The sequence below is a fragment of the Neofelis nebulosa genome, chromosome 9 (assembly GCF_028018385.1).
Source record: "Neofelis nebulosa isolate mNeoNeb1 chromosome 9, mNeoNeb1.pri, whole genome shotgun sequence".
Taxonomy (NCBI): Eukaryota; Metazoa; Chordata; class Mammalia; order Carnivora; family Felidae; genus Neofelis; species Neofelis nebulosa.
In genome coordinates this window covers 51,703,680-51,718,761 of record NC_080790.1, presented here as the reverse complement: position 1 = coordinate 51,718,761, position 15,082 = coordinate 51,703,680, and the positions used below count along the sequence as shown (strand labels likewise).

The 15,082-nt window shown below is 35.5% G+C and overlaps 1 protein-coding gene across 7 annotated transcripts in view; it reads right to left on the bottom strand.

The window, feature by feature from the left end:
* EXOC6B (exocyst complex component 6B) overlaps positions 1-15,082 on the bottom strand; it is a 626,910-nt gene that overhangs the window by 252,917 nt on the left and 358,911 nt on the right. For all 7 annotated transcript variants that reach the window (XM_058683716.1, XM_058683713.1, XM_058683714.1 and 4 more), the window contains 2 exons: positions 8,701-8,835; positions 57-236 (listed from right to left, as the gene is read on the bottom strand). In XM_058683716.1, coding sequence (XP_058539699.1) covers positions 57-236; positions 8,701-8,835 — 315 coding nt within the window. The remainder of the gene's footprint in view (positions 1-56; positions 237-8,700; positions 8,836-15,082) is intronic.

Here is a 15,082-nt window from a genome sequence, read left to right as displayed (position 1 = left end):
ATTTTAAGAAAATTTTCTTCTATATGATGAGCAAAGTAAGAGCAATTGTCACTTACAGGAAGGTGTGTGAATACAGCAAAAGTGCTTCGTAGAAAGGCAATGAGGTCTACTAGGTAATCACTAGCTTTGTTGCCCAAATCTCCAGTCATCCAGTCATAGTCAGCCAGCTGTAGAAACTGGTCAATCTTCTGGTTTAAATTGGTATAAATTTCTTCTTCAGCTGCATGTCTGGCATCCTGTGAAATATGGAATTTTAAAACTCATTCAGACTTCCAGTATAATCAGAAATTTCTACTTGGAGACATCTCATACTTATATCCACTAAGTAATGGAATTGGGAATATCAAGACTATCCCAGTCTCCATTAATTTTTCCTTTTCAAAAGTATAGTAGAGTCTCTTCATTCTGTGTCTGCAAGACAAGCTATTGTTTTGCGTCACCAGATAGAGAATCTGTCTTTACTTCCCTCAACTATCTGCGTCCTTTTTTTACTTTCTTACGTTTCTTCAAAACTATACTCACTCTCAGGTCTTATTCCCATTCATCTCTTTTAGGACTCCAAGAACCTCCTTTCCTGTAATACCAACCTCTCTAGATCTCCTAGTCTCCTCACATTGCTTATTATAAGTTTCAGCTTCATGCTATAAAAATTCCCAGTAGCTACTACCCTACCTCTCTGGTGTCTTTGTCATCAGGCTCCTTCAAAGATTGGTATACGCCAATGTTTCTTGAAATGTGTTCTAAGGAACGACAGATCTGAAAAATGCTAACACAACAGCAGAAGAGCTCCTAGATCAAATAAGTTTGAGAAACCATGTTTAAGAGACTCATGATGTACACTAGCATATAAAAGGCTCTAAGAAGTATATGGGACTAATGTTCCAAGAAAAATATTTTCAGGACAAAAGGATGTACTTGCATTAGAGCAATCAGGATTCCAATGCTAACAATCCATCAACATGGATTGGTCCACGGTAACCCAAGACCTCCATCCCACAACATGCAATACTCATTTTTCAGTCTGACCTTACTTGCTCTGTCAAACATTCTCTTCTAGAACTCTGTTCTCCTTTGGCTTTCATGAATGGTTTTCTCCTGGTTTTATTTTTTACTTTTCTGGTCTCTAATCCTCTCAATTTCACTGGGTGATTTCACCAATTCCTAGAGCTCACACCAAATCTGTCCCTGTTTTAGAAGGCTATTAATTACTGATTCAATTTCTTCAATAAATATAAAGTTATTCAGGTGATCTATTTCTCCTTGTTTGAGTTTTGGTAAACTATGTCTTTCAAAGAATTGATCCATTTCAAGTAGGTTATCAAACTGTGGGTACAGAGTTGTTCATAATATTCCTCTATTATTTTTTTAATGTCCATGGAATCAGTAGTGATAATCCCTCTTTCATTTTTTTTTTTTTTAACTTAAATTCAAGTTAGTTAACATACAGTGTAGTATTGGTTTCAGGAGTAGAATTTACTGATTCATCACTTACATATAACACCCAGTGCTCATTCCAACAAATGCGCTCCTTAAGGCCCATCACCCATTGAGCCCATCCCCCCACTCCATCCCTCCAGCAATTAACCCTTTTTCATTTATGATATTAACAATTTGAGTGTTCCCTCTTTTGGTCTTGGTTAGCCTGGCTCAAAGTTTATAATTTTATTGATCTTTCTAAGAACCAGCCTTTGGTTTCGTTGATTTTTCTCTTTTGATTTTCTACATCAAAACCATTCATTTCTGCTCTAATTTTTATTCTCTTCTTCTGATTACTTTGGATTTAATTTGCTGTTCTTTTTCTAGCTTAAGATAGAAGCTTAGATTATTTATTTTAAGAAATTTCTTATTTTCTAACACATACAATTTAATACTATAAATTTCCTTCTAAGCTCTGCTTAGATGGCACAAATTTTGAAAAGGTGTATTTTATTTTCATTTCGTTTGAACTACTTTTTAATTTCTCATGAGACTCTTTCTTTGACCCATGTATTATTTTGAAGTTTGCTGGTTAATCTGCAAATATTTGGGGATTTTTAAGCTATCTTTCTATTAACTTATTTCCATAGATGAATTCTATGTGGCCTGAGAGCAAGTTTTGTATGATCTCTGTTCTTTAAAATTTGCTAAGATGTGTTTACCAGCCAGAACATGGTCTGTTTTGGTGAATACTCTTATGAGTTTGAGAAGTATGTGTATTCTACTGCTGTTGGATGAACTATTCTACAATTGTCAATTTAATCCAGTTGATTGACAGTACCATTCTGTTAGACTATATTTGGATATTCTCCTCCTCAAGCTATCAATTTCTGGCCCCTGGATTTGTCAATTGCTGATAGATGGGTTTACTAGGACATGTAAGCAGGAAGAGATAATGACTTATATAAAATACCTTTTCAGTATCTTTTAAATACTTACGTATTTTTTTCTCATTTGATCTATTAAAGAAGTGGATAATTTTAAACAATTTTCTAATACTAATCATTCTTGGATTCTTAATGTTACTTTTATTTCTACTTTCTATGTCCTAGATGATATTTGATAGTCTAGAGATGATTATTTATGATTTTTACATCAAAATTGAAATTCAATTGTTCAGATTATTTTTGGGGTTTCTCTGGGTTTTGTTTTTGTTTTTTTAAGATTTTATTTTTTTTAAATGTTTTTATTTATTTTTGAGACAGAGAGAGACAGAGCATGAACAGGGGAGGGGCAGAGAGCGGGGGAGACACAGAATCGGAAGCGGGCTCCAGGCTCTGAGCTGTCAGCACAGAGCCGGACGTAGGGCTCAAACTCACGGACTGTGAGATCATGACCTGAGTTGAAGTTGGACACTTAACTGACTGAGCCACCCAGGTGCCCCTCTCTGGTTTTTGAATCATTATTATGGTGACTTTGTGAAAATGAATTGAGATAGTTTCCCTTTTTTTCTCTACCAATCTGGAATAGTTTAAATTATATAGAAATTATCTGTTTCATGAAGACCCAAATGAATTCACAGACAAAATCATATGGATCTTGCCCAAATTTAAGAAGTCTTTAATAACTTTTTCACTTCTTTCATAGTTATTACCTTGAATCACTTTTTATTCTATGTTTTCCTATAGATCCCCAAATTTATTAGCACAGTTACACAAAATATTCTAGGTATTTAATTTCCTCTGATTGTGAATTTCAAGTAATTGTGATTTATTTATTCCTTCCTTCCTTCTTTCTTTTCTCCTTCCCTTCCTTCCTCCCACCTCCTTTCAATCCATCCATCCTTCTTTTTAATTAGGCAAGGTAAAATGATTATTTTCAAAGTGCAACATATCCTTGCTTGAAGTGTCTCAAAGACCTCAGTAAGATAAAATCCAGATGATGTATCAATACAAAACAAAGTGCTTCACAAGTTGGCATTTAACTACTTCTCTATCTCAGTCTCTATCTCTATCTCTATCTCAGTGCTTACTCTACACTGAACATGTCTGATTTTATTTATTCTTTCATCTTTGTACATGAAGTTCCCTCTCCTAAAAATGTCCCTTATTCCCTCCTCATCTTTTGTCCATCTGGATACCTCCTGCTGGTCCCAAGACCCATTCCATCTTGTGCCCTTTCTAGGAAGTCTTCCTTGAAGGTCTCAAACCTAAGATAAGTATCCTCATCCTATTCTTCTAGACCTGTAAGTATTAATTTCCCTTGAAGCCCAATCCTCTCACCTTTTCTCTATCTATATTCAATTCCCAGAAGAAAGCCAGCCCCACAGCATTAAATACTATCTTTATACAGAAGGATTCTGAATTTTTATGCCCAGCTCTGACTTTGCCCTGTCAATTTAATATCTCTAGGCAGATGACTACTAGATATCTGAAGCTTAATGTGTCAAAAATGGAAGTCTTGATTCTACTGCCGCTCCCCTGGCCTGTTATTCTTCACTGTTCCCCATCTCAGTGAATACGACCACTATTCATACAGTTTGCTTCATTCAAAAATCTTGGAATTATCCGGACTCCACTCTCTCTTATAACCCCATACCCTAGTCTAGCAGTAAAACTTGCCATCTCAACCTTTAAAAATATTTCTTACCACTTTCACCCTACCACTATTGTCCAAAAAAACACCATTATCTCTTACTTAGACCACTGCAAGGACTTCCAAATTGAATTTTCTTCTTCCACTCTTCCTAACCTACAACACATTTATTTTCCACATGGCAACCAGTGTTACCCATTAATATATAAATCAGATTATCACCACCACTCCCACTTTCTAATGGCCTCACGTTTCATTTCAGAATAAAACCCAAGGTACTTACCACAAGGCCAGAAAACATCTAACTCCCGACCATCTCATTTCTTACCACCTCTACCTCTAATGATAGATATATCACTGCCAGACTGAATTCCTTGTTATTCCTTGAACACACCTGCTTGAATATCTAGTATTGTACTGTTCCCTCTGAGTGCAATATTTATCTATCAGAAATCTAAAGGATTCCATTTCTCATTTCAATCAAGTCATTTATTTTTCTTCTTAGTTCTTGTCATCAACTGAGATCAAATGAGATTTTTGTTTGTTTGTTTATCATTATCATCCCCACCACAATATAAACTCTCTAAAGTCAGGAGACCTGTTGATTATGTTTATACCCGTAAATTGCCTGGTATGTAGTAGATGCTTCATAAAAACTTGTAGAATTGACAAGAGACAATGTATTTATTGTATTATTCTGGTAGTTCTCACACAGTTCTTTACAGAAGTTACAGTGTCTGTGCTCCCTGTAGATTACAAACTCTAAATCCAAGGATTAAGTATTATTTTTCTTTCTACCCAAGAACATACCAGATTGTCACATAATAGGTACACGAACAATATTTGTGGTGGGGTAAATTAATAAATAGCCTCATTCTATTTTGTAAGAGAGTAAGGAAATTCTTATGAACAAGGAAAGCTAAGAATGCCAGCTTAATTATGTCACACATGGCAGGAACAAGGGGCAATTCTGCAGGAAAATACCTTGAAGACCTTCTGATTATTTTTGCCCCTTTTTCAGCATAAAGGTTTCCATCTGCAAGGGAAAGTTTTCTGGAAACAGTAGCTTAGGAAAATACACAACATGTAGCTGCTATAATTGCTGTGTTTATACTGAGTTCTGGGTTAGTTGGTCTGAAACAGTCCTGGTAAAAATAAACTTTCAATGTGTTTTAAGCAATCAGTGTTTCCAATAAGCACTTGTCAACATGACCTTTAGTGGTCTCCAGAACTTCTCCTTTACTAAGTATTTAACTGGCTACTCAACTCCTATGGCTTCCTGTCTGCCCTTAATTTTCCCTCAGCAATTTTAATGCTGGAACAACAACAAACTACACAAGCCATCCTTTGGGAGGATTTCTGACCATAATTTGAAAAGCCCTTGAAATAAGAAAATTGAGGTGGATTAAGGGAAGAATAGCAGTACATTCTACATATTCCCCATATGAGAGACGAGTATAAATGAACCTCACACTCTAACTCCCTAACTCCCTCTTCTCTGGTGAACATTCAATTACAGTCCCTCCCACATCTTCTTTCCCAAGAAGTCTTGGCTTCCACAGTAAATTAAGTGGAAATATTTTTGATGAAAGTATTGCCCATCCTCCTTAATAATGCTAATATTTAACAGTAATCATAATTTTTATTACACTGTTTAAGGTGATTCTAAAGTTCTTAAAGCTCTTACCATACTCATTTTTGGGTCCTCTTTATCAGATAAATCTTTTCTTCACTATAAGAGTTTCAACATTAATATAATGAAACATTATTGAAAGTTTGCAAGTAATGATACCAATATAAGACAGTGTATAACAGAATTTTTTTTTAGGTGATTTGAAATGAATGACCCATGGCCACGTACATACATAAAGAATATTTTGTGAACATCTCATTTTTTTTTCAGATTTACTGGAGTATAATTGAAAATTTTTTAAAAAAATGTTTTTTGAGAGAGACAGAGACAAGAGTATGAACGGGGGAGGGGCAGAGACCGAGGGAGACACAGAATCTGAAGAAGGCTCTATGCTCTGGCTGTCAGCACACAGCCTGACACAGGGCTTGAATTCGTGAACCATGAGATCATGACCAAAGTTAGATGCTTAACCAACTGAGCCACCCAGGTGCCTCAGAAAATAAAATTATATTTAACATGTTCATTATGATGATTTAATATGTGTATATACTGTGAAAGGATTCCCATCATTTAGTTATTAACACATTCATTATCTTAAATATTTATTTATTTATTTTTGGTGAGAACACTTAAGCTATATTCTCTTAGAAAATTTCAATTATACAATACAGTATTATCAACTATAGTTACCATGTTTTACATTAGATCCTCAAATCTTTTTCATCTTACAGCTAAAAATTTATACCCCTTTACCAATTTCTATTTCTTCTACCTGCCTCCCCATGCCCTGGCAACCACTTTTCTCCTCTCTGTTTCTGTGAGTTTGACTTGTTTGTTTGGTTTACGCGTTCCACATAAAAGTGATAGCATGCAGCATTTGTCCTTCTCTGTCTGGTTTATTCCATTTAGCATAATGCCCGTAAGGTCCATCCATGTTGGATGGATGGCAGAATTTCCTCATTTTTCTTGGTTGAATAATGTTCTATCATATATATGTACCACATTTCCTTTACCTATTCATTCATCCAATGATAAACACTTAGGTTGTTTGCATAGCTTGACTGTTGTGAATAATGCTGCAATAAACAAGGAGGTATAGATATCTCTTCAAGATAGTCATTTTTATTTCTTTGGATATATACTCAGAAGTGGGACTGCCAAATCACATGGTAGTTCTATTTTTAATTTCTTGAGTAATCTCCTTACTTTTATCCATTGGGGATATACTGGTTTACATGCCTGACTACAGCACACAAGGGTTCCCTTTTCTCTACCTCCTTGCAGGCATTTGTTCTCTCTTGTCTTTTTGATGCTAGCTATACTAACAGGCATGAGGTAGTATCTCACCAACAGTAATCTTTTCATGTACATATTAGCCATTTGTATATCTTCTTTAGAAAAATGTCTATTCAGTTCCTCTGCCCCCTTTTAATTGGATTATTTGGGGTGTTGCTATTGGGGTGTATGAGTAATTTACATATTTTGGATATTTAATGCCTTATCAGCTATATGATGTGGAAGTATCTTCTCTCAGTCCATCAGGTGTTTTTGTGTTTTGCCTTTGTGTTCTGTCCTTTGCTGCTCAGAAGCCTTTTCGATTAATGTAGTCCCACTTATTTATTTTTGCTTTTGTTGCCTTTGCTTTGGTATTAAATTTAAAAAATCAGTGCTAAGACCAGTGTCAAGCTAACCCATTGTTTTCTTCTAGAAGTTTTATAATTTCAGATCTTACATTCAAATCCTTAGTTTGAGTTGATTTTTGTATACAGTGTAAACATGGGGGTCCAGTTTCACTCTTTTGCATGTGGCTGTCCATTTATTGAAGAGACTATTCTTTCCTCACTGTGTGTTCCTGTGTTTACACCTTTGTTGTAAATTATTTGACCATATATATACATGAGTTTATTTCTGGCCTGTCTGTTCTGTTCCATTGATCTACGCATATGTGTTTATGCTAATACCATACTATTTTGATTACGAAAACTTTGTAATATTATTTAAAATCAGGACATGTGATGCTTCCAGCTTTGTTCTTCTTTCTCAAGATTGCTTTGGCTATTCAGGTTCTTTCTCATTCCTTTTCTTATAACACAAAAAGAGATCTTACTAACAATTTCATCTCATAAAATATAATAAGCAGTTATGAATCAAATTTGATTTTTTTGTCTTAAATCTATTCTCAAGGGAAGGTGCCAATAAATAGGGAAAGAGGATAAAAGGATAGGAAAAAGTTGACACCAGTGGACATATATCATGATTTCCATCTACAACTTTGTATCTAATTAATACCAACCACAAAAGGATGAAACAGATTTGATTCCAAACTAAAATAATCAAATAATAACAATAATAACAAAAACCCAAAACAACAGGTTGGCTTTTATGTCAGAGTCTACCATTGTAGTGTTTAAGATGTTAGACTACTTTTTCTGCTTAATATTTATTTAAAGGTCACAAGGCAATATAAAGGAATTTCTTAAGGCCGTTTTAAATTAAGTCATTCACTCTCCAGAAATTCTCCATCAATCTATTTTGTGCTCTACAAGAGTGTCATTCTTCTCATTTGATCAAACTCAGGATCAAAGCTAGTGCTGTGGCCTTGTGAAATGATTATAAAATTGTTAACTACAATAGTAAGGGGCAGAAATTCCTCACTAAAAAAGTGAAAAAAATCTGGACACAGAACACAAAGAAGCAAGGACAGCTTATTAAAATAAAATTAATTGATGTTGATTTTAGTCACAACCACTATTAGCTAGACCATCCTTAAGAATTCTTGATTAAGACGAGGGCCAACTGAGGAAACAGTCATTTTCAAGTACAAAATACAAGGAAGATTTAGTGGACAGAGATGTAGACATTTTTAAGTCGAAAAATCCAGAAATTAGCATTGGTATTTGTTTTTCTAAGGAAATTATAAGTACTTATTCTCAAAACCATATTATGAATCATGTTACTAGGCATCCTGGGAGAAACAAAGCCATCTTGGGTAGAATGGTCCAGACTCTGTATCTCGGAGGCAGTTTTACCGTACTATAGATATAGAGCCTTCTCACCTTAAAAGTTGTGGTGCCATAGAGCTTGGTGGTGTGGACTGTCTCTGGAAGCACATTAGTGATGTTGGTAATGAATTCTTCCAAGTACTTACAGGACTTCTCCAAGTGTGTCGTATTGATAATAATCTGGACAAGCTAGAAAATAACAAGCACATGTAAGAGTCATTTGACTATTCACCCCACAACGAATACTCAATAGGAATCTACTGATAGAAGAAAAACAAAAGTCATAATGGCAGCGGCCATCTATATTCTACAAAGGGCTTGTAAGAGCATGGTCTTAGGTTGTACTTCCTCTATGAAGCCTTCCTTGACTTCCCAAAGCAGCTTGTATTTCCCCTACTATAAAAGCACTTGTCATTCTATTTTAAATGTATATCTTCTGTTTAAGAGATTAGACTAAGAACAAAAACTGCTAGTGTTTAGCACAGTGTCTGGCAATAAATGACTGCTAAATGAATTAAATAAATGAACTCCCACTGAAAGAACAAGAATAACTGAAATGGCAAGAAGTTTCAAAATGAATCATAATGAACACAGAGATGTTGGAATAGACTGCAGTATTATTAACAAACTACATTAGTTTCTAGAAGAAATAACATGGACATTACAGTCAGAGAAATAAGTGGATTAACTTCTTTCAAATTAATAATCTGGAGAAAGTTTTTTAACTTCTCTAATGGCTGCTTTTTTATCTGTAAACTGCCAAAAATAATTTCTAACTCACATAGTTACTTTGAGGATTAAGTATCCTTTTGTTAATACTATTTTCCTTTTCTAACAGGAGAGATCCTTAAGAACGACAGTATTGGTAAGATAAAAAGTCATTTATAAATAACTTTGAGAGGAGGATGAGAAAGAATGACTCTTACTGTCTGTATAGAATTAAAGTTTGTAAAGTTACTTCACAATTCATTTTCTTACACTGTATTCCCAGCGACCTGGAAAAGTAAGTTAAGTGGGCATAATTATTGCTTCTATTTTACTAAACAGAAACAGAATGAAATGATTTTCTCCAGCTCACATAACCTAAATGGAATTAGGACTCAACTCCAAGTCCTCTACCTTCAAATTATGGACTCATCGAAATGACTTCTGATGTTGCCTTTTAGCATAAGCATAAGATGGCAGTCCTGGGCGGGGGGAGGTGCACATTTACCATACATTAGGCTAAAATAATAGTTTCTGGGTCTGTCACCAACTAGACCTCGAAATGCTTTGATTCCACTCTTGTAAAAAATAAGTTTAAACTGAAACAAGGAGAGGTACCTATTACTTATGCTAACTATGAAAAGTATTGACATTTCGCAGTCTAAAAGAAATTTGAAAAGAAAATGGAATAGAATCTTTTTTTGTCTCTCTTTTCTACATGTTTAACTTTTTGTTTCCGCAAGGCTGTGTGTGGCGGCAGGGCTGTGGAAGGTAGGGGAAGTTTGGGTGTATAAGGTTACGGATGGACTTAGGTGTACCTTTTAGTCCAGTGAGAGAGTGAGCCGGGGCAGAATGGGTAGATGACACAAAGGGAAATCAAAACTGAAGATGAAGGTGGGGGGGTAACATACATTTTACAATCAAATGGTACTTCAAAACAATGTTTAAAAGTTGAATGACACCTCAGTAGAAGCCATTGTATTATACTGTGGAATATGACACAAAAATATTAATAGGATTATAATCAGAAAGTACACTCTTATCTCCCCAACAGCAACCAGCACAGGGCTAAAGCACAGTTCATTCTCAAAGAATCCATGTCAAATCATAATGACAATGCTTTTGTAATGGATTGGACTAAGGAAAAAGGTACTCAAGGATCTATTCCCCAAGGATCAGCTGGAACATGTGAGGGAAATATCTACTTTTGAAACATGAAGACAAAGGGCAGAGACCCAGAGATGCAATTCCAAACAAATGAAATGCTAGGGCAACATTGGGACTCGATCTCTGTATTATTCCCCACAGCCTATCAGACAAGTTCATATTCATCACCCTTCCCTTCATTCTACAGTTTGAATTTGGAGACTCTGAGTCTTGGACACAGATATGATCTCCTACAAAATTACCAAAAACATTAGACTTTTAAGCGTAGAGTGCTCTAGGAAAGAAAACCTACCAAAATAAGCAGTTCATCACCCTCTTCCTTTCAACACGTTTCTCCCTCAAAGAAAGGCTAAAATCATTTAAAAATTTTTAATTGTCTAAATTAAATCACTCTTCTTCCTGAGTGGGAGGGTGGCTACTGGCAAGGTTGTCTTGATGTATAAGTTAGAAAGTAAGAGAGCTAATTTGGAGAACTGAAGAATTTCTATTTTAAAGTCGGCATTACCTAGAGGGAACATATTCCATCTATCAAAAGAAATCCTAATAATAAGGAGGAATCATGTCATGTTATCGAAATAAAAAATAGTGGCAGTCAAAGAGAAAATTGTCCTGTTTTGCAGGATATTGGCAGTTAAAAAAAAAAAAAGGAGGCGGCTTCACTGGGTACAGTAGTAATTTCCCTTGACTTTTTAAAGATCTGTCAACACAAAAGATCACCATGAATTACATCAACTGGCTGTCAGTCACTTTTGAAATGTTTCATTGCCTAGCACAGAATAGACTATTAAAACACTCTACGATTACATTAGATACCATGTCATTTTCAAAAGGAATATTGTCTGTTCATGAGGCCTAAATGATCTCTACTTCTGAATGACAGCTAACCAAGATCTTTACAAGGGCATTTACAAATGTAAAGCCAGATACTTTAGGGGTAATTCTGAACTTAAGGATGAAATGAAGCAATTTCAGATATCAACTTCCATCAGAGTTTGAGCTCCTTTGATATTTTTAACCCCCACTTCCCACTCTCTTCCATAAATATATCACTGTAGCAATCCAAACTGTCCTTAATATTGTTTCAAGGACATGGTATTAGCAATAGATGAAGTATTGGTTATAGCTTATATAAAGCAGAGTTCTCTGAGGATTGCCTGGGAAAAAAAGAAAGAAAACACTATAAAGCAAACAACCACCTCTCACACATGAATGACATGAGTCACTTAGGTTAAAAACCATTAAGAAGCAGAAAATATTTCTGTCTCTCATTGCCGTAGCAGAGACAATGATGAGGAAAGCACAGAGCAGACTGTGGAAGTCACCTGTTACCTTCTCACATCCTCTGTTTCCCAAAGCAGAGAATTCAGGACACTGAAGCTCCACAAGGACTGACCCAAAGCAAGAAAATGAGAAGTCACCCCACCCTCCACACTGCCAGTGCTTCTCAACTGTTGGACTGGCAAGAAGATGAAGAACTAAATAGCGGCCTTGGTTCTCATTCGCAAACATAAACTCGACCTAAGATTTCAAGGATTTTTTTCTCCATTTCACCCAGCAAAGATAAAAAAAGCTGGTTCGACTACCAATTTTTTACCATCTCCAAAGCAAATACCTAAAATACTGAAGTACTTGGAGCTAGTGGTTCCAAATTCAAAATCTAGTACAAAGCTTATATTTGACAAGACTTACTTACAAAATAAGTGATATCAGTGATATCAGTGCTGTTAACAACAGGCGATGGCAAACAGTGATATGTGGGAGATATACAACAGGATAGAGCCACATGGTCATCAATTTAAACGATATTAAAAAGAAAGGTGGAGGGGCGCCTGGGTGGCTCAGTCGGTTAAGCGTCGGACTTCGGCTCAGGTCATAATCTCGCGGTTTGGGAGTTCGAGCCACATGTCGGGCTCTCTGCTGACAGCTCAGAGCTTGGATCCTGCTTCCAGTTCTGTGTCTCCACCTCTCTGCCCCTCCCATGCCCATGCTCATGCTCTGTCTCTCTCTCTCTCTCAATAATAAATAAATGTTAAAAAAGTAAATAAATAAATAAATAAATAAATAAAAGGTGGAATGCAAAGCATTGGTCATTTATTTGGGTCTCCTGGGGCACTATTATAAATATATATAAATATATATTTATATATAATATATTTATATATTATATATTTATATATAATATATATAATATATAATATATTATATTATATGTATATAATATATAATATATTATGTATATAATATATAATACAATATAAATATATATAATAAATAATAAATAATATATATTATATATTATATATTATATAATATATAATATAAATAAATATATATATAAATATTCAATGTGGTATCACCAATAGGAAATCTTAATTTCTTTAACTTAACCATAGGAACCCACCTACCTATCTTTCTTTTTTCTTTCTTCTCTTCATCATTTAAGAACTCCTCTGTGCCAAGGAATGAGAATACAGCGGTACACAATTACACACACGACAGACAAGGCCCCTGGCCTTGTGGAGACTCGAGTAACCACAAACTCATATAAACATACAGCATAATATCAAGTAGTGATAAGCACACTGATGGTAGGGCTCAGATCGGTGGTCGAGGAAGGGCTCCTTAAGGAAATGACATCTGAGTGGAGACTTAGATAAAGTGAAGTTATATTATTTCTATTATCTATAATAAATACAATTTAATCCAATTCATACATTAAACCTTTCTATCAACTCATTCTTCATGAAGAAGTAAGATGTGTTTTGATTCACCTCAAAATTTTCTTTCAAACGTAACTAATTCTCTGATATTCTGAGATTAATATTAACTGGTGGTTTATTTCCTTCCTCTCCATGGTACCGATGTTTTTAAATTAATGTAGTGCAAGAGTAAAGGTTCAGAACAAAGGAAATCTTATTTTAAACGTTATTTCAAATCTTATTTTTAAAAGAAAATTTTGTATTTCAAAACTTGTCTTAAATCTTGTTTCCAAACTACTTACTGGTTGTGTGGCCTTAGGCAAAGTTAAGATCTCTCATCATCTTAAAACTGAGATAATAGCATCAATGTCATACTAAGGAAATAATCAATATATTACAAATTATCACATATAAATATTATATAAATGATAAAGTACTGAATGTAATACATACCAAATTCGTGAAAGCTATTATTGATATGGACTTACTTAACATATCTCCCGTTAAATACGGCTTAAGAAAATCTACAACCATTCTGACTAGTCTCACTTTAATTCCTATCCATTGGCCAGAGTGGGCACTTAATGCTACAAAATAACCACATTATCCAGCACCAACCAATCTCTTTTCCATACCCCCAGATGTACTTTCTCTCTGCTTCAACCCCAACATTTGCTCTGGATCTCTACTTTCAGCTGAAGATCTATCTTTCACTGAGAAAACAGAGCGTCTGGAGTATTCCACCACAAAATATGCCCAGCCACCACCATCTGCGTCCACATACACTGAGTCTCATCTGTTACCAGAGATGAACTTTACACCATCTAAAGCCAATCCCTCTGTTTGTGCATTGCAGTCTACATCCTCTCTCCTACTTGAGGGCATTACTCCAAAGATTCCCCCTTTCTCCTACATCGTCAACTTTCTGCTTTCCATCGCAACATTCTCATCAGAAATAACAGGCTACTACATCTCCTGTTAAAAAACGAAACAAGGGGCGCCTGGGTGGCTCAGTCAGTTAAGCGTCCGACTCCAGCTCAGGTCATGATCTCACAGTTTGTGGGTTCAAGCCCTGCATCGGGGTCTGTGCTGAGAGCTTGGAGCCTGGAGCCTGCTTTCGATTCTGTGTCTCCCTCTCTCTCTGCCCTTCGCCCACTCGTGCTCTCTCTTTCTGTCTCAAAAATAAAGAAACATTAAAAAAAAAACCTTTTGCTTAATTCACTTCCCCTGCCAATTACCACCTCATTGGCTTACCTTTCTAATAAAATTCCCTGAAAGAGTTGTCTTCTCCTTGCTGTCTCCAAAGTCACTCTTGTCATTCTCACTCTTCTCATACATTAAATTGTGTAATTCAAGTCAACACCTTATTTTAAAATGGTTTTATATTTACAAAATAGCTTCAAAAAGTTCCCAAGTGTGCCACACCCAGTTCTTCCTATTGCTAACATCTTCCATTACTATGGTATATATGCCACAACTAAGCAACCAACATTGGTATATTACTGTTAACCGAGCAACACGCTTTATTCAGATTTCACTAGTTTCTCCCTAATGTTTTATCTTTTTCAGGATCTCGTCTAAGATACCACATTACATTTAGCTGTCATATCTCCTTAGCTTCTTCTGGTCTGTGACAGTTTCTTAAGACTTGTTTTTGATGACCCTACAAGTTTTGAGACGTACTGGTCAGGTATTTTGTAGAATGTCCTTCAGTTTGGGTTTGTTTAATCTTTTTTTCACAGTTAGACTGGGGTCATGGGTTTTGGAAGAAAGATCACAGGTGCCTTCTCATCACATCCTATCAAAGGTACATGCTATCAATATCACTTATCAATGATGATTTTAACCTTGATCACCTGACTGAG